The sequence below is a fragment of the Nipponia nippon genome, unplaced genomic scaffold (genome assembly GCF_047370975.1).
Source record: "Nipponia nippon isolate SJK-2023a ecotype South Korea unplaced genomic scaffold, ASM4737097v1 scaffold_5, whole genome shotgun sequence".
Classification (NCBI taxonomy): Eukaryota; Metazoa; Chordata; class Aves; order Pelecaniformes; family Threskiornithidae; genus Nipponia; species Nipponia nippon.
This window is the reverse complement of record NW_028262369.1, coordinates 31,614,048-31,632,425: the sequence shown is the minus strand read 5'-3', so window position 1 is coordinate 31,632,425 and position 18,378 is coordinate 31,614,048. Positions and strand designations below refer to the sequence as shown.

At 56.3% G+C, this 18,378-nt stretch overlaps 2 protein-coding genes across 2 annotated transcripts; one reads left to right on the top strand and one right to left on the bottom strand.

Moving 5' to 3' along the window:
• Positions 1–227: 227 nt before the first annotated feature.
• LOC104015550 (E3 ubiquitin-protein ligase HECTD3) lies at positions 228–14,542 on the bottom strand. The gene is made up of 21 exons (XM_087730809.1): positions 14,071–14,542; positions 13,818–13,978; positions 13,286–13,378; positions 12,877–13,012; positions 12,325–12,440; positions 11,930–12,043; positions 11,429–11,511; positions 10,879–11,044; positions 10,313–10,394; positions 9,059–9,241; positions 8,334–8,386; positions 7,940–8,004; positions 7,400–7,503; positions 6,948–7,067; positions 6,524–6,613; positions 5,972–6,178; positions 5,449–5,578; positions 4,943–5,017; positions 4,627–4,708; positions 4,437–4,508; positions 228–4,174 (listed from the first exon to the last, which is right to left on the bottom strand). The coding sequence occupies exons 1-21, from the start codon at positions 14,398–14,400 to the stop codon at positions 4,090–4,092; spliced, it is 2,547 nt and encodes an 848-aa protein (XP_087586935.1). The 5' UTR covers positions 14,401–14,542; the 3' UTR covers positions 228–4,089.
• A 91-nt stretch (positions 14,543–14,633) lies between these two features.
• On the top strand, positions 14,634–18,253 carry UROD (uroporphyrinogen decarboxylase). The gene is made up of 10 exons (XM_087730810.1): positions 14,634–14,749; positions 15,712–15,824; positions 15,908–15,987; positions 16,187–16,249; positions 16,347–16,544; positions 16,779–16,940; positions 17,076–17,213; positions 17,359–17,459; positions 17,725–17,791; positions 17,976–18,253. The coding sequence occupies exons 1-10, from the start codon at positions 14,727–14,729 to the stop codon at positions 18,138–18,140; spliced, it is 1,110 nt and encodes a 369-aa protein (XP_087586936.1). The 5' UTR covers positions 14,634–14,726; the 3' UTR covers positions 18,141–18,253.
• Positions 18,254–18,378: the final 125 nt, after the last annotated feature.

Sequence of the window (18,378 nt, the reverse complement as noted above, 5' to 3'; positions counted from 1 at the left end):
GCAGCCACGTCACCCTATAAAACTGGTTGCAGAGCTGCTGCTAAGGGTTGAGCCAGTTAACGCTCTGAGCCACCTCCCTGATGCCGCTTTGTGTGCGAAGGGTATCACAGGGCCAATTTCGCTTCACCTCCAGTTGCCTCTCATGACACCAGTCCCCATGGCTGTTTAACCCAACAGGAGGACGCAGGAGCCCCAGCCAGGCCAGACAAACCATCAGGAAGGCCAGGAGCAGTAAGTTCGTCCGCTTTATTTTAGATCCTACATGAGGTAGGGACAGACAGATCCTGTCAAACTATTTATAGTTCATCATACTCCAGGGTATTAGTGGAATAACAAGAACAGCTAGACTACACGTGCGTTATTAATCACCTGAAGCTATTCTATGACAGTTCAGCAAGCTGAAGTCAGGAAAGAGCGAGTGGTTACACAGAGCCGTCACAGCATCAGTGCCTCCCCCAGCTTGTCCCACCCTGTAAAGCTGCAGCTCTAGCACACACAGGTGCCTCCTCTTCTCAGCAGCAGACAGGCACCAGCACCTTCCTCAGGACGGCACTGGCTCGAAAATCAATCGCGACCAACTTGAGACTGGGTGGGGAACGTGCAGCCTGGTTGCCCAGGAGGGCTCCCTCGCCCCGGGCCACGTGCAGCAGGAGTCCAGGGCAAGGGCACTTGACTTGTGTCTTGTCAAATATGGTAGGAGACAGCTCCTATCTGCAGCTTTAGAGATCAGAGGAGAAGGAACATAACCCAGCGCTGAAATAACACCTACTTTGGGCCCCTGAGATTGGACAGAGCTGAGCCAGGCTGACCTTTTCCACAACTTGCTGGGCTGTCACAGGAGAAATTCATTTTGTGATTGGCTTTAAAAAACCACAGATGAGACCGAGGACCACATGGAGGAGATCCAGGCGGGTTACCGGCTCCCCCTTCCCAGCTCACCTTTGCACAGCAAACTCAACAGCATGATCCGTGGGTTATCCTGGCATCCTTGCCCAGCAGCCACGTTTGTCCAGACCCTCTGACCATGCACTAAATGATCTCAGCTGAGACCTCGCTGCAGCAATGGGCTCTTCCTGCACCTGGAAGGGCTTTCACAGGTCTCTACACCCCAGTATAACACTGCAGCAGTGGCTGCTGCCATTCTCCAACACATATATGGCCATAACACAAAATGAACAGTAAGACCATGGTATATATGGTAAACCAATGTTTTTCTCAATATGCTTGTAAGGGTTAAACCCAGATCACCCTGGATGAGCTCCCAACTGCAGCCTTCCTGCTAGGGCCAGGGTCCTGTTACTGCCAAGTATTTTTTAAATAGAAATCCCCATCACCAGCTAGATCCTTTCCCCAGAGTTCCAGTTCTCACACCAGAGCTCCAGCAAGCCCTGGGGCAGCACTCTTTTCTCAGTGGCAGGAAATAAACCCAAGGGTGTGAGAGGTCAGGGGCTAAAAGACCTTGCTGCGAGGAAGAGTACAGAAATGTGGGAAATGTGGGAAAAGCTAGACTCCATAACTCCACAGTCATCAAGTCCTTCAGGTGAGGGAGGACCTAGACCTGAAGCTAGCAGGGCAAGACTGGAAGTTAGACCAGATTGCCCAGGGCTGTAAGACAAGTCTTGAGCATCTCCAAGGATGGAGATGCCACAATTCTTCTAGGGAAGGATCCCACCGCTTCAGCCAGGCTCTGCTCCCAGCATTGCTCTGCACAGCAGCTCTCCCTTCATCACAGGGGGCTGGGACTGTGTACATGGACAATGAGAGGGAATAGAGCTGTCCAAGCATCTCATCCTTCAGAAAGAAAACAGAGCTGCTCTGGGTACCTCTGTAATTACCTCAGTTACCCTCTGTCAGCTGCAGTTGCTTCCACCAAGGCCAGGGGAGCCAGTGGTCACCTGTTGGAGATGTCTCAGCCAGAGGTGCCCATTCCCCCACAGCTCGTCACCCCAAGCAGCCCCAGTTGGCTCTTAGCCTGCCCATTCCCACAGGTGACATCAGCTCAGCCTCCACCAAAGACTAGGGCCATTTTATCCATCCTGCCCTGAGCCACTTACGAACCAACCGTCCCCTGCCCGGCAATAAAACACCAGAGAGGAGTCAATTTTTCTTGCTCCTTCTAGTTCTGCTCAGTAAGTAATGTGACCTCCTGCTGATCTCCCTTAGAGACAAGTGGGCAAGGCTGGAAAAAGCAGGATCGATTCCACCTAAATCTCAGTGGCCAGAAAGGAGCTAGGATGGCTCATTTCAAATCCCATCTTGATGCTGAAGACTCCTTCACCAACACTCCTGACCGAGGCCAAGACAGCAGAGCAAAGTCCTTTGACTAGCTCGCTCATGCCCATTTAAAACAGACAGTCTAGGAAGTGACTCAACCACCAGCACGGAAGGGTATCACACTGGCTCTGCTCCTGTCCATGCTGGTCATTGAAATCACCCACAAAGCCACAGAGGTCAATTCTGAGATAACTCTAGGATTTACAAAAAGCCTCCTCCAGCAGACGGGACCTCACACCCACCCAGCTGAGCACACAAGGCTCTGCTGCAGGCAAGGGCTGCCAGAAACGGCTTCCCTGCTCACCCTGTACTCCTTCCACTCACCGCGATGGGAGATGGCAGCACATGCCCTCTCCTGGTCCTGTGTCCCCTTTAGTACAAACCCCCTCAGCAGGTCTGGGAATACAGCAGTTTCAAAGGAAACTGGTGAAGGGAAGGACTTTGTTTACACCTGGAAGTGATTTCTGGATGACAGACTCCTTCAACAGAGGAAAAAAAGGCATGAAGCATTAAGACAGGATAAATCCCAACTCACAGCATTAGCCCCACTCCAGTGAAGCCCCTGTGACTCAATAGCTCTTAGCAGTGGTGGTCTAACAGACCACACAGGCTGAAGATGGCGCTGGGTGTATAAAAGTGGGCTGACATCTGGTAGCTCACAGTGGTAGGCAATGACTAGCCCTGCCCAGGGCTGGGAAGAGCAAGGAACATTGCCCGCTCCTTGCTCACACACTGCGTGTCCATCTGCTCAAGGAGCTCCAATGCTTGTTACCCACATTCTCTCTGCTCCCCTGGGGCTTTCCAGGCTTTCCCTGTCCACCTGAAACCTCCACCTACCTCCCCACGGCAGAGAGGACCAGATCCCAGCGCTGCTCTAAGCCCTGCTGTCTGGGAGAAGAGCTTGGCCCCGCCTGCACATCTCCATGAGAACTAGAATAGATTAGTTGTAATACTGGCTTTTAGGGGAAAACCAAGGCTCAAAGAGCCTGGGAGAACAGCTGCTAGGCCACCAGCATGCCGGATGCAGAAGTGAAGGTCACAGAGCAGGAGGGAAGCAGACAGTTCCTGTCTCCTGTAGGGGAGCAGCTCCCCCAGCAGCTGCTGCTGTGCAAGGGGTGCAGGGAACCACGGGTGGTCAGAGGAAATGGGAATTTGTGCGATGTAAGAGCATGTGAGCCCTTTCCTGACAGCACCCACAGTCCTGCTGTGCAGGTCTGTTGTGACACCTGGTGGCCAGCGGCACCCCTGCAGCACTTGCCACCAGCCTGCCCCATTTCTTCTTAAATCTAGATGAATGATCTCATTTCCATGACCTCAGGTGAGAGCAGGAACAAGGCAAGGGAATGGGGTCAGGACACGCAGGCTAGGACACACTGAGCATCTCTGAGCATCCCTGCAGTCTCAGGGGCAGCTCACAGTTCTCCCTCCTGTGCTCTAACTTGCTGTGCAGCTTTGTGGCCCTACCCCACTTCTGTTCGGAGCAGAGCACAGCCTGGGAGAAGCGAGAGTTGTAGAGCTGCAACAAGGACGTGTGGAGAAGAAACTCATTACAAAAACCTACCAGACCTTTCTGATGTATGAGGGCTGGGCCAGGGTTTCATTATTGCAATCACATTTACGCTCCAAGCTAGCTCCCACCCTGCTGAAGACCCAAACATCCATGTCCAAAGAGGTGCTGGTTACCACTGCTGGGAGCCAGGCTTCACACCTATATGTTTATTATATATATATACATATCCTGGGGGGACAAGGGATCTCTTCCCACTGCACAGTTTTGTCCAACGATTGTCCATGCTGCTTGGTCAGGCTGCAACATCACTCTTCCCACGGACTCATATCTGTGTCAATGGCCACGCAGTTATAGGCGGCATAGCGCAACTTCTCTTCACATACCTTGGCTCTAGGGATGGCAGGAGGTGAGGGGAAAAAAAAAAAAAAGACAAGGAGGAGTTGCCATTGCTGCATTTGCCAGCCGAGAGGACAAGATGCTTTCCGAGATGGAGGCTATGCTTCACCAGCTGCTCACAGAGAGAATCACAGAAGCCACACGGTACAGCAAGGGGGACGTAAGTGTGGCAATAGGGCCCTATGGGTCAGCACCAAGGGTAAGAAGAGAGCCCAGACACACAATCCCCCAGGTGTAGGGAAGCACCAAAACTTACGTGGCGTAGTTGGGCAAGAAGAGGGTGCTGGAGCAGGTGGATGACTCCGGCAAAGCATCTGTTGTCTCAGAGCTTGGGGAGAAGGTGACAAACTGGTCAGAACCAGCAGGCCAGTGAGGCAGAGACCAGATCACACATCCCTTTGGTGTGGGACCTGTCAGCCTTGCAGTCTACAGAAGAATGGACTCACCCCATCTTGTCTGGATAGATGTAGATCCGTGCTGGAAGGCGGCTTCTGCCAGTGACAAATCGGAGGAAGCGGCTGCGATCCTCTGTGAAGGAAAAGCAAAAGACATCAGCAGACCCTAGAGGGATGTGAGATGGAGTACAGGCACTTTCAGGTTTCCCTGGCGCTAGCAAGCAGTTCCTTCAGCCCAGCTGCTTCCTCTTCTTGACTCCCATCTGTTCCCCAGGCAGCAATGAGGGTGGTTTCCCCTCTCAGTTCCCTGCCAGCATGCAGGGGCTGTCATGGCACAAGATGTGCAGGGACAGAGCAAATCACTCACCATTGGTGAAGTTGTTGAGTGCCTCCCAGAAGTACTGAACACGGGTGTCCAATGGCTCAAAGTCCTCAAACCGGGCTGGGAGAAAGGATATAGAAAAGGAGTTTATTAAAGATCCAAGCTCCTCTTGGACAAATTACGAGCAGGTCCTCTGCCAACGCAGGAAGAAACCTCTAGGTGCCTGCAGGGTGTGAGCACATAGACCCAAGGTGCGAGGGACACATGCAGTCAGGCCCCTCCCAGAAAGCACATCCAGATCGACATCTCGGCTCCACAGAGACTCAGATACTGGCAGCCTAGGGATGCCGCAGCCTCTACTGAGGCCCAGCATGGAGACAAGGGACACCCCTGCCCCCATCAGCACCCAGCTAAAGGCAAGAAGTATACAGGCCCACATTCCCACTGTAATAAAGGCTAATATCGGCCTCCCACATCTCTCCTTGTCCCAGCAGAGAGAGAAGATGGTCTTGTTTTCAGGGAAGGAGTTTTCAGCAGAGCCCTTCACTTACTGAGCTTCTTCAGGGCATCAACTGTGACTTCAGGGTCTCCACAGACTTTTTTTTCCAGCTCCTGCCAGGTGAGGAGGTCAAGAACAGCTTGGGGCACCACCTTCAGCAGCCCAGCCTGCATGGCCATGATCTGAAAAGGAGATGGGGCAGTTAAGCAGCATGTCTTGCCCATTTCCCTGGCTCGTGCTTGAGCCTAGGGACTTGACTGGACACAAGCCATGTGACTGCTCAGCAAATGCTCTAAGGAACCTGAAGAAGGGCACAGGATCCCACAGAGATGCATCCCAGTTCATTCAGGAAGCCTGTGTCAGAGCTGGGAATAAAACCCCATGTCTGCCATGCTGCTACAAGCCACTTTGCTTCTCAACAACTCCACGGGCTCCAGGACCTCGCCAAAGAGGACTGCCTACTATTGCACTAATGAGCACAGGGACACTAACCACGATGCATTTTACCAGAAGCAGACTGGCAGGGGTACGTCTCTGAGAACTCAACGACCACTGATGCTATGGGACAGCGTTACCTGCTCCTTGCTCTCCTCCAGTCGAGCCTTCCGCACCAGGCGAATGAACTCCTTGCGGTCCTCGTAGCGCACCACGGTGCTGCTGCCGTTGGGGATCAATTCCACCATGCGTTGGTCACTCAGCACTGTCGTGTAGGTCAGCTCATTCCCAAATTTGAATTCAAAGGTGTCTTTGTCCATGACTTCCATCACCTCCAAGAGCTTCACCTGCCCAGGCCCCAGATGAATGCTTGTTAGAGAGATACCCAGGGGGCAGTGGTGTGCCCGAGCCCCCATCTCCTCCCGTCCCAGACAAGGGCTGGAGTGACTGCGACAGCAGCACAGCATAGGATATGCTGCGCTAGACCTGTTTAGCAGACCCTGGGGCATTGCATGCTTGAAGCTACAGTCAGCATGGCTACATCTCTGTATTAGCTATAGGATGCATTAAATGCATGTTTCTTTGACACACCACAGGAGGAAGCAAGTACAAAAGGAGGACAGGGACACAAATCACCACCTTGCTGAGTGCCACAAGGAATAGGATAGGCACAGCCTCCCAGTCCCTCTCACCAGCACGGAGTCCACAGCAGGGAAGTCTTTGCTCCAGCTGACCTCCTCCCCTGTTAATTGTTTCCATACGAAGCCAGGAAGAGCTAGGACCTGAAGGAGAACAGGGATTTTGCTGAGTCTGTGTGAAAGGAAACATCCCCAAAGATAGAGATAGGGCTCAACAGTGCAGACACAAAGGAGCTTCCCTGCTCCCCCTGTCCACATGCAGAGCTCATCATAGCCGAGCAGAGACCAGACACCCTCTCCCAAGCTTCCAACAGCATCTCCCAAAACTCAGGCTGTGAGTTCTCCTAACCCCTCAGCCCCAAATCCTGCCAAACACCTTTTGTCCCAGTATGTGATCACAGAGCCCTCCCATGCTCCTGTTGGACAGGCTGCAGAAGGGAGCTGACGACTCCACACAGGGACGAGGTTGAAAGCTTACCAGAAACTCCTTGCCCCTCAGAGCCGCTCCCATGATCTGCCCGATCCACTCATACTTGGGGAAGTCTTTGCAGGAGGGGTTGGGGACATACATGTCCCTGGCTTCTCCAGTGCCATTACCCTACAGAGTGAGAGGCAAAACTCCAAGTCATGATCTCAGCGCAACGTGAAGCGCCACAAACTCAGTTCCTGCAGTGCCTCTGGGCACTTCTCACAACAGAAGTGGGCTAAACCCGCCACCCTCCTTAGCAATATTTCTAGTGAGAAACAAGTATCCAGGCACTTGTCAGCATATCCTGAAACAAGATGCCACAAAGCAATCTACCCAACCCTTCATGAGGAAAAGCTTTGGACCAGCAAAAGTAGGTATATCCCTGGCGCGCAGGGGGAGAGGGACAGCACTGCATTGCCAGGCACAGAAAGATCTGCCTCAAATACCCCGACCCGCAGCACCTGGTTGGACGTGCGCACAAAGAAGGGCAGAGGCACAGGGGTGTCTGCTGAGCTGGGACACAGCTCTTCTGACATGTCCGCCAGGCTGTCCCGAAAACCGCCACCTGCAACCCCAAAAGAAGGGCATTTTTAGTGATGTGAACTCCCCATGTGCTGACCCTCAGAGTTATGGAGCAAAGATAAGGAATTCTGGTCCAACCTGGCCCAGAGCTGAGCAGAAGGCTCCCGTCAGAGCCTTATGGCACCAGAGGAAATAAGACAGGAGAAATAACATCTCTGCCTGGCCTGTGAAGGACAGCCAGAGGGAGCATTGGCACTGCAAAAGCTGCTGTTAGTGACTAATGGAGGTCTGGCCCCCATCCCAGCAAGCAGCACTCCTTATCCAGGACATGGCTGGGGGTGGCAGGACAAGGCAACCTGCCTTCCTTCTCTCCTCCATGGGTAGTAATGCTGGGAGCAAATGAGAGCCCCTACAGCAACAGAGTCACCCCATCAACCCCCGACTGCTCCAGAGGAGCCCTTGCCTCGCACAGCCCCTACCTTGGTCAATGATGCCCTCTGCGATGAATTTGCACTCCCACCACTGGTCATAACGCAATGGCCATCTGCAGAGAACCAGATATCACCTGAGGTGCTGCTCAAAGCCAAGGAGATGCTGGGGAGGCAACAGGCACAGCAGGGACACCAGGGGACGAGGGTGTACCAGCCTGGGCTTAGGACAGGACACGATCTCAATCTCCAGAGTCGGCTGCATCCTCAGTAGGAAGGTGACACCTTGGGGAACAGGCCCTGATCCCATGGCTGAGCTGGCTCCTGCCCTAGCAAACCCTCTCCAGAGGACAGGACGCACACAGGCTTCCCAAACACCCTGCTGTGACAGAGGACATAGCTCCCGGCACTGCATGGTCCCCTCCTTCCCCCAGACACCACTTACCTATAATCTAGAGGCTTTTCAAACTTGTCCGAGGGTTTCAGGCCTTCATACACCTGCAATGAGCAGAGAAGACCAAATCTGGTATCCCCTCTCCAGGGGAACCGGTGCCAGGTGAAAGCAGGAAATTGGAAGAAATCTGGTTTGCCCCAAACCTTTAAATACTGACTGAAGCTGATCTCTAAATGGTGTAGGAACCCTTCATTTTTGGAAAGGGAACATAAATTGCAGTGCTAACCACTGTATGGAGCTTTCTGGCCTCAGAGTTACATTGAACACACATTAAACCTCACAGCAGTCTGGGCCGTTTGTGCACAAATACAGCAAAATAGATCTTTTGGAGGCAGGGGGGAAATGACAATAGGAAGATCAGCATTGCTGTAAAACCACGATACAGGACTGTATCTGGCTGCATTATTGTTGTCACACAAGAATTCTTTGCTGCCCTTTTAGTGTAATGAGATTGCTATGCTCTGCATGCCACAGAGAGCATCCAGGATAGAGACTTCAACTCAGAGATCCCAAATCCCTCCTAGATGTTATTCCTGGATACGGGATCATCGGCACATGTAACTGTAGAGCCTATGAGTCATGTGAAGAGGCCTTGAGGACTCCAGGTATCTCCAGCTCCAAGTTGTCCCTTCCACCCACCTTTATGTGGTTCATTTTGGTTTTGGGATGCCCCACTTCCCCCAGAGGAGCGGGGACCCTTCCAGGAGGGACAGTACCTGGGTGAAGACAGCATTCTTGCAGCTGGGGTCCAGAGCAGGGTTGTCTCGGTGCTCCATAGCCAGGCGTCGGTTAATATAGAGCCGTGGCATGAAATTGGGCTTGCTGGTCTCCGAGTCCTTCAGACACTGGGTAATGAGAGCTGTACGCCTCTTGGAGAGCAGCAAGAACTGCTTGATATGCTGCCAACAGGTATGTCCAAAATGTCAGACATGCCCGCTGTCCAAAACATGTCACCTACTTCCTACCGAAGCCACTGCACTGCCAGGTCGCTCCCCTTCCCAGCACCACTGCCTTCCACACACAGACGCATTCTCCTTGACAATATTTGCTCTGCCTCTGACAGATTTTGCTTTCTGGCTTAAGGGAGATACCAAGCCCAGTCCTCTCTCCATCAGTTGTCATCTGATGCTCACACTCCAGTGTTGCTTGGACCCTCCTTCACCCTTACTCTCACCAGAACATTGGTCTTACTATCCCTCCTATTTGCAGTCAAAGCAAGCTCCTCAAAACAAACAAGAATCCTCAACCACTTTGGGTCCTACGTTGAGTTGGCACAGGAATTACAGTGCTTTCTGACACCAGGCCTGGAAACACACAGAATGGGGCTATCCCAGCAATGTCCAGCACATGTATTCTGGGAGAGGATGTAAGGAAAACAGACTCCTGGAGGGACGAACTCAGTCTTATGAGAAAGATGGAAATCAAAAGCTTATTAAAGCCAGAAAGAAGTTACTGGTAAAAGCCTTGCTGTTTGGACACAGCCAGCTCAAAGCTGCTGGCAGCAAGCGCAGGAACAGAGTGTCCTGGGCTGAGATCTCAGAGGGGATGTGCGTCCAGCTCACGTGCCCAGTGCTGCTATGGTCCAAGTCCTTTTCAGGGTGAAGCGCTCTGGTTTGATTCTACTTGTTACCCCATAGCTACATGTTTCCTCATCAGTGTTTTAGCAGGAAATAATAAATATTATTTATTAAATAGAATTTCTATAGTAGTATTTATATTTAATAAATATATTTATTATTTCCCGCTAAAACACTGATGAGGAAACTTGTAAACAATATCACATGAGGAAACATGTAAACAATATGCTCTAAACAATATCACCTTTCACAGCTTTAATGAACTGAGCTCAGCCAGGTATTTCCCTTGAGCTGCTTTAAAGGCAACAAGCACCAACTGCCTCCCTTGCCGCAGCCCAAGTGCAATCACTCTGCCAGACTGAGGCCCCACAAGACACAGAGGGAATCGCCCACCTTGAGTTTGCTGAACGTGCCAACAGTGTGGTCCCAGGCTGGCACCAAGTGATGCAGGACACTGTCCAGGAGCTTGATGAACCTAAATCCCAAAGAAGAAGGTATTGCAACACAGGAGGGACAGGGATCTGCACAAGCCTATTCCAGACCAGACACCCCCAGACACAAGCAGAAAAGTAACAACTGATCCGAACCCAGCCCAGCATGGTCTTTTACATCACAGAGCCTTTGGTACCAAATTCCCACTCCCTGGGCACTGCAGGGACCTTGCACCCCTTGCAAGGGACTCTGAATGCACCTGCCCCACACACCACACAGATATGCTGCGCTTGTGACACACAAGACACTGCGAACTTGAGCTGCAAAATTCCTCTGAAAGTGTACAGGAGTTACCCCAGAGAGCCCATTTTGTTCCCAAATGACTCTGCTATTTTCTCCAGGGTCCAGGATGCCCGTCCCAAGGGGAGTCACACAGCTTTACAGCTTCCAGCCATACTCGTGCTGGAGATGGCACCAATCCCCGCAGGCAATGCCACCCCACTTGTCTGCCCCCCTCCATACAGTACCTTTGAATAAGCACGGCCCGCCGGTACAGCACATCAGGGTCTGTCCCTTCTAGGCGAGGGTAGCGCACTAAATTGGGCAGCTGGAACATGTCAGCACTGAGCCCCAGGTCCCTCTGTCGGGAGGATTTGATTTTGATGCCTCGGAGGCGAACATCAATCCCATCATCTGCCAAGGAAGACCATGGATGATACACTAAGACCATGAGAAAGCAAGCCTTCCAGCGTGGGAGGTCTATAAGTAAAAGCACCAGGAATACAACCAGCTCCAGCAGCACTGGGGCTGGGCACTGAGAGCCTGAAATACCTCTGTGAAGAAACAGCAAGGCATTTACAGATGAAAAAAAAAAAAAAAAAAAAACAAAGACGGAGAAAGATAGGATGAAAGCTGAGAGCTTGCAAACCTCTAGGTCCCCCTGGAGTTTCCCATGGTTCTTCTGCATCTCGTCTGAGACAGCCCACAGGGCCAAGAAATGCAAGCCACAGGAACAAACTCTTAATGTATAGTATCTTACAGGTGCATTATGGATGTGGCCATAACACCCAGCCCTACCTCTGCACTCCACAATCCGGATCTCAATGACGGGCAGGTGTGTTGTCATGTCCTCAAGGACGCACACATCCCCAATGTAGCTCCTGCAAACACAGCACAGACGAGGGCTGCAGAGCTGTTCCCTCACCCATCCTACCAAAATCCACTTGGCCATTTGTAAGGGAAGAGGGTTTGTATCTTTTTAAACGGGAGCCTGTGGCAGGAACCCAGACGTAGTTGCCTACAACATGGCCTGTGTTGAATGCCTGAACCTGCTGGTGACTCAGGTCCAGGCGACATGATCCCGATGGGTCCCACAATCGGATCAGGAGAGCCCTGATGATTGTGCCATCTGCTATTGTAGGCAGAGTGAACCCACAGCTCAGAGATGGAAGATGCCTGTCCCAAGGCGCTGGGCCTCTTAAGCCAGGCTGGTGCTGGCATGACTGCTTAGGGTCCGGGTGTCCAGCACCTCCAGCTCCTGCAAGGGCCATGATACCCACTCCACCTCCATCCACTCACTCATCAATGCCAACGTCGTTCAGTTTCTTCAGATTGTCCCCCTCACCCCCATACACAGCGACCCGCTTGGGCATGAAGTTCTCATCGGTGGTATCCACTGTCAGCAGGAGCTTTCTGTAAAGGGAAGCATGAAATGAGGAGAAGGTAACTGCATCGAACACCTGTTGCTGCTCCCCCTCATTGCCTGGTCACAGGTGTTATCAAGCACACGCAGCTGGTGCTGGGATCCCCAGGTACCTGTGACAGTGCTAAGACCCCTTCAAGTCAGAGCCAGAGCAAGGGCTGAGAGACAGGGAGCGCAGGGCAAATTTGGGCCATGACAGACTCATGCAGAGAGCAGGGGCTGCAGGGCTCGCCCCAGCTGTGAGCCAGCGCGCAGGGGAGAGGTGCCTCACTTGACAATGGTGCCTTTCTTCATGTTGAGCCGCACCCAGTGCTGGCCCTGGGACCCGTCACTCTCCCAGTACGTGTCGGCATGGCTGTCAGTCAAGCATGACACATTGAAGTCCTCCTGGAAGAGGGCAGTGAACGAAAGGAAGATCAGATGGGGGTAGGATTAACTTCCACTTAGTGGTTATTCTTGTCATGAATCTTAGAGCCAGAGGGTGTCAAACTGGCCGGTTCTCTTTGCTGGGCTGTGGGTAGACACAGGGAGTACAGAGAGCACAGGACACTGGTGCTGACCCTCCAAGGTGCTCTGGGGTCACACACACAGCACAGAATATCAAACCCTCCCTAAAATCAGCTTAGCAGCCAATATTAGCATTTGCTTCTCAAACCACTGCCCCTCCAGGGGCCACATTACACAATATGCTGCATGACGCTTCCCAGGCTTCTCTCCCACATCCTCAAACACAACCCAACCCAGAGCAGCACACCAAGCACCATCTACACTCCCCAGCCCCATGGCACAGGGAGGCTGATGCAGCCTTGTCCCTTTAACCCACCGTATAGGACGAGACATCGATGCTGTCCACATACTGCTTGACGCTGCCCAAGTTCTCATCCTCCTTCCCAATGTGATCATACAGGAAATGTACGAGATCTTCGTCACATTCGTAAGTCCACGTTGGGGGCACAAACCTACCAGGAAAAAGGGACTAATGGGTCTGGAGAGCCAGGGGCAGCCAGGCTAACGGGTCAGGGAAGGCAGGTCCATGTCCTGCTTGCCTTGGTCTTGCCCTATTTTCTGCTTTGTGCAGGCTTATCTAAGACAAGACTGTGCCGAGCAGAGCTGTTCTCTGCTGCCCGTCTTCCCCCCTCTCCCCCCGGTCTGCAGGAGGCAGCTGTCTGAGCAGCCAGGGAGAGACAGTGGCTTGTACCCAACCACAGCAGAAGCTGGGAAACAGCTCATACCGAAGCTTCTCTACTGCGGCCTCATCCTGCTCCATGGGCTTGGGCTTCGCTCCGAGGCGCAGGGAGTACGTCAGATCCACCACCTGCTCCCATCTGAAACAACCCAGAGAAGGGGGGGGGAGTGAGAAAATCCCACTAGAAATAAGGAGCTGGTGGTCGAGGAGTAGGTGGAAGGAGAAGACTGGGGTTTAAAGCCCCACTGCACCCCATCCTCCATCACCTCCAGCCCCATCCACAGCCCTTTCCTTTCCAACCATCTCTACCGCTTCCAGCCCACCCCCCACCAGGCAGGTGACAAGCGCCGTGACCCAGCCAAACCCGGCTAACTCCACGTCTAGCATCCCTGCTGCCTCACTTCCACGGAAAAAGCAGCCAAGCGGGCCGGGGCTCCTCAGTCCAGGGCAGGACCGGCTGGTGCCGCTGTGCCTGGACGAACGGGGGCGGTGAGGGCTGCCCTTCCCTCTGCCGTGCGAGGGGCAGCCGGGGAAGCCAGGGACGGCGACCTAGGGGGGAGAGGGCGGTGGCCCCGCACCTGATGACGGGTTTGTAGTCCACCCCGAAGAGCTGCTGCTGCCGCTGGATCCGCTCCGTGGACTCCACCGGCACCAGCCGGTCCCCGCCATCGGCGTGCTTGCACACCAGCACCCAGCCCTCCTCCAGCTCGCAGCCGCTCCGGTACTCCTCCAGCTGCTCCTGCGGGGGACAGGCGGCGGCCGTCAGGGGACGGGCAGGCCCCTCCGCGGGCAACGCAGGCCGCGGCGGCCTCCCAGCCCCTCCGCCGTTACCTTGCTGAGCTTGACCCAGAGCCCGGCGCCGTTGCAGTACTCCTCGCCGGTGGCGCGGAGGCAGCCGCCTTTCCGCACCTCGATGGTGGCCCGGGCCGCCCGCTTGCCGCCCCGCGCCGGCCCCGGGCTGTCCCAGACGCTGAGCAGGCTGCGGGCGGCGGCGGCGGCGGCGGCGGCGGCGGGGTCCTTGCAGATCTTGTACTGCACCTCCCGCGGCACGTAGCAGAGCGCGGCGGGCAGCGCCTGGGCGCGGCGGAAGCACTCGCTGCACTGCAGCAGGAACCGCAGCCGGCCCAGCACCTGGTGCGGCGCTTCCCCGCCCGCACGCATCGCGTACCGGCTACCGTGGACGGCGGGCAGCGGCCGAGCCCCGCACCGGCGAGGTCGCTACTGGCGGGTTTACGGCAAACCCCGCCCGCCGACAAGGCAAGATGGCGGCGCCCGATGGGGCGGACGTAGGGCAAGATGGCGGCGCCCGTGCGGCGTACGGTGGAGAGAGGAGCAGGGCGAGATGGTGGCGTACAGAGAGGGCGGGGCAAGATGGAGGCGTACGGAGAGGCGGGACTACTGCAAGATGGCGGCGCCGGCGGGGCGGGACGGGGGCGGGACGGGTCGCGTCGGGAGGCAACGGAGGGGCCGGGGAGCGGCGCAGGAGGATGGAAGGCGGCGAGCGGCTCCTGTGAGTAACCGAGGCCGGGGAGGGCGGCGGGGCGGCGGGGGCGCAGGCCTGCGCCCCCTCCGCCCCGCCGCCCTCCCCGGACTCGTAGTGCGGTGAGGCGGAGAGCACGCACCGGGGCCTGCACGGGGAACACTGGTGTGGCCCTGGGGACGGCGCTCTGGCACTGGGATCCTATACTGGGGACACTGGTGTGGCCCTGGGGACGGCGCTCTGGCACTGGGGTCCTATACTGGGGACACTGGTGTGGCCCTGGGGACACTGGTGAGGCACCGGTGTGGCCCTGGGGATACGGTGCTGGCACCAGGGTCCTGCACTGGGGTCACTGGTGAAGCGCTGGAGGGGCTGATCCCGCACGGGTGAGCTACTGGGAATACTGATCCTGCACCGGGATGGATCAGCAGGGCCACTGGTGTGGCAGCGAAGTCACTGGTCCCACACTGGAGGTTTTGGGGACTTTGTCCCCGTGGCCCCTGCCTGTCACAGCAGGACGGAGCTGGCTGTCCCCCGCGGTTGCCCGGGATCCCCGTCGGCGGTCACACCGCAGTGGGGAGGTTGGGGACCTGTGGTTGCCACCTCCGCAAGCACCTGGGCCTCGGGGGGCTGCAGAGCAGAGATAGGGGCCGGGGACGCCAGTGGCGGGGCTGCCCGTCCCCACGCCCCACTGGCCCCAAATCTCTCCAGGCGGGAGCAACTGCTGGCCCTGATAACTTAATCTCGCGGGGCCCTGGGCCAGGCATCGCCTCTTGCTGGGGAGGGCACTGCGATCCCGGGCAGGAAGAGGCCCTGGGCCCTGATGGGGAGCATTTGTCACGTTTGTCACAGCTGGGAGCAAGCCCTTTCCTGCAGTCACCAGCCGGGGAGTGGGGACGAGCCACTGGCCCTGGCACTCACTGCCCCGGCGATCTGGCAGGGCACCTGGACCCCTCGTGGGTGACAACCCATATCTGCTCTTTCGTCTGCAGCCCCAAGGGCTTCCCCAAGCTGAAGAATGACACGTTCCTGCGAGCGGCGCGCGGGGAGGAGACGGAGCACACCCCGGTGTGGTGCATGCGGCAGGCGGGGCGCTACCTGCCCGGTGAGCAGGCAGAGGCGTTGCGGGGGAGGACGGCGAGGGGGGCCCAGCATGCACCCCGTAATGCTTGTGCTGGTCCCTTGCAGAGTTTCGGGAGACCCGGGCAGCACAGGATTTCTTCGCCACTTGCCGGAGCCCCAAATTGTGCTGTGAGCTGACTCTGCAGGTGAGCATCCCCTGGGGGATCTGTGTGTCACCTTTCCCCACCCAGATGAGGATGGGGTGAAACCTTGGGTCTGGCCACCCCGAGTGGCCCCAGTAACTTGTGCAGCCCTTGGGGACCCGCTGCCCCATGTGCTTGTCTGGGTCCTCCATGGGGAGGGGGTCCCAGCCCTTCACTGACACTGCCTCTTCCCCTCATGCAGCCGCTCAGACGATTCCCCCTGGATGCTGCCATCATCTTCTCTGACATCTTGGTGGTGCCCCAGGTGAGAGCCATGGCCAGTGGTGGGGAGCAGCAGCTGGGAATGGGGCTGGATTCGGGGCCACCCCATTCCTGCTTCTTCCATTCTCCCTTGTCCCCAGGCGCTGGGCATGGAGGTTGTCATGGTCCCCGGCAAAGGACCCACGTTCACAGAGCCCCTGAAGGAGGTGGAGGATCTGCTGAAGCTGCGACAGAAGGTGGACGTGACTGCAGAGCTGGGTTACGTCTTCCAGGCCATCACGCTGACGCGACACAGCCTGGAGGGCAGGGTGCCCCTCATTGGCTTCTCCGGGGCACCTGTAAGTGATGTGGCTCCTCCACGTGGGCTTCCCTGCTCTTTTTTCTGGGGTGACACCAGGCATGACACCCCCAGAGCTGTGGGTGTTATAGGAGTGTGTAGGTGGGGGATGTTAAATGCAGGTGTGCCCCAGGCTCTGGGGTACTCACAGGTCCTAGTTTCAAGCACTGTGGCTGGCCCTTTGTGTCTTCTTCCGTCTCCATCACCCTCCCTCACTCCACTCCTCTTCCCACAGTGGACGCTCATGTCTTACATGATAGAAGGTGGAGGCTCCACTACAATGTCCAAGGCCAAGAGCTGGCTCTACCGTCACCCCGAGGCAAGCCACCAACTGCTGCGGCTGTTGGCCGATGTCATCATTGACTACCTAGTGGGGCAGGTGGCTGCTGGAGCGCAGGTGTGTCCTGGGGCATGGGGACAGGGCCACGCAGGAAGGCAGGGACTGGGGACAGGGAGTAGACAGAGTCCAGCTTCTGGGAGGAGGAGGAGGAGGGACTGAGGTGCGGCTCTCCCAGCCCCATGTCCCTGGCAGGCGCTCCAGCTGTTTGAGTCCCATGCGGGGCACTTGGGCCCGGAGCAGTTTCAGGACTTCGCCCTGCCTTACATCCAAGACGTTGCCCAGGCTGTCAAGAGCAAGCTGAAGGAGGAGGCGCTGCCCCTGGTGCCCATGGTGAGTTGGGGCTGCCTGGGTTGACCCTGGTATCTGGGGGGCTGCTGGAGAGGGGTGCATCCCCTCATACCTGCCTCCCCCAGTCTAGCCCATAGAGAGGGGCCTGACCCATAGCGGAGTTACTACCTGTCTCCTCCCTCCCCAGATCATCTTTGCGAAGGACGCACACTATGCGCTGCGTGACCTGGCCAACGCCGGTTATGAGGTGGTCGGTCTTGACTGGACTATCCGGCCCCAGGAAGCTCGGTAAGAGTCTGGCAGAGCGCTCAGGTGCCTGGGCAGCACCCCGGGCCGGGTACCCTGACCTCTTCCTCTGCCCTGAGCCATCCCAGGCCTGGAGATTTCTGCTCCAGAGGTGGGGATAGTTGGGCCCTCACGCTACGTGGAGCTCACAGCAACCAGGGGCCGCACTGAGGGGTCCCGTGTGCCCTGTGGTCGGGGCTGCAGGCACCTGGCTGCCCCCAACCTCCGCACCACACACAACAACTCACCTGCTCCCTCCCTGCTGCAGTGCACAGACAGGGAAAGATGTCACCCTGCAAGGGAACCTGGATCCCTGTGCCCTCTACGCACCCAAGGTGAGCCGTGGCCATTGCCAGCAATGGGCGCTAGTTCCAGCCTGTGTTAAAGGCCTCCTGCCTCAGTTTCCCCACCTGCAGTGCTGGCTCGTGTCCCAGCAGTCCCCCAGGCTGGCTGGGGACTGGTGGGGGTGGAGTACCCCGGGCTGGATGGGGCTGACACGGTTTCCCTCTGTGCCTACAGGAGAAGATTGGTGAGCTGGTAAAGAAGATGCTGGAGGGTTTCGGGACCCAACGCTACATCGCCAACCTGGGCCACGGCCTCTACCCTGACATGAACCCCGAGCATGTGGGTGCCTTTGTGGAGGCCGTGCACACTCATTCCCGCCACATCAACAAGCACAGCTGAGCCTGGGGGCTTGGGGACAGGACTCTGGTTTGGGCACAGTCACCCCAAGTAGTGTGTTGTCACAGGGCTTGCTCCATGCTAGGCTGCAGCATTAAACCAGCATCTTCTCCGCAGCAGCCGTGTGGCTCTGGCTGGGGGGACAGGGAACTGGATGGCCCTGGAGGAGATGGGCAGTGATGGCAGCCTGGCAGTGGGACATGTGAAGTCGGGGGGAGCCCCTGCGCCCTGTCCCACAGGT

Bases quoted from the DNA above. Each gene is read 5' to 3' on its own strand.
- UROD (XM_087730810.1), top strand. From the start codon at position 14,727: ATGGAAGGCGGCGAGCGGCTCCT. The intron at 16,250-16,346 runs GTGAGAGCCATG...CCTTGTCCCCAG, and splicing joins ACATCTTGGTGGTGCCCCAG to GCGCTGGGCATGGAGGTTGT. The intron at 16,941-17,075 runs GTGTGTCCTGGG...TGTCCCTGGCAG, and splicing joins AGGTGGCTGCTGGAGCGCAG to GCGCTCCAGCTGTTTGAGTC.
- LOC104015550 (XM_087730809.1), bottom strand. From the start codon at position 14,400: ATGCGTGCGGGCGGGGAAGCGCCGCACCAGGTGCTGGGCCGGCTGCGG. The intron at 13,979-14,070 runs GTAACGGCGGAG...TGTCCCCCGCAG, and splicing joins TCTGGGTCAAGCTCAGCAAG to GAGCAGCTGGAGGAGTACCG. The intron at 6,179-6,523 runs GTGAGAGGGACT...GGGCCTGGGCAG, and splicing joins CTGCTGTGGACTCCGTGCTG to GTGAAGCTCTTGGAGGTGAT.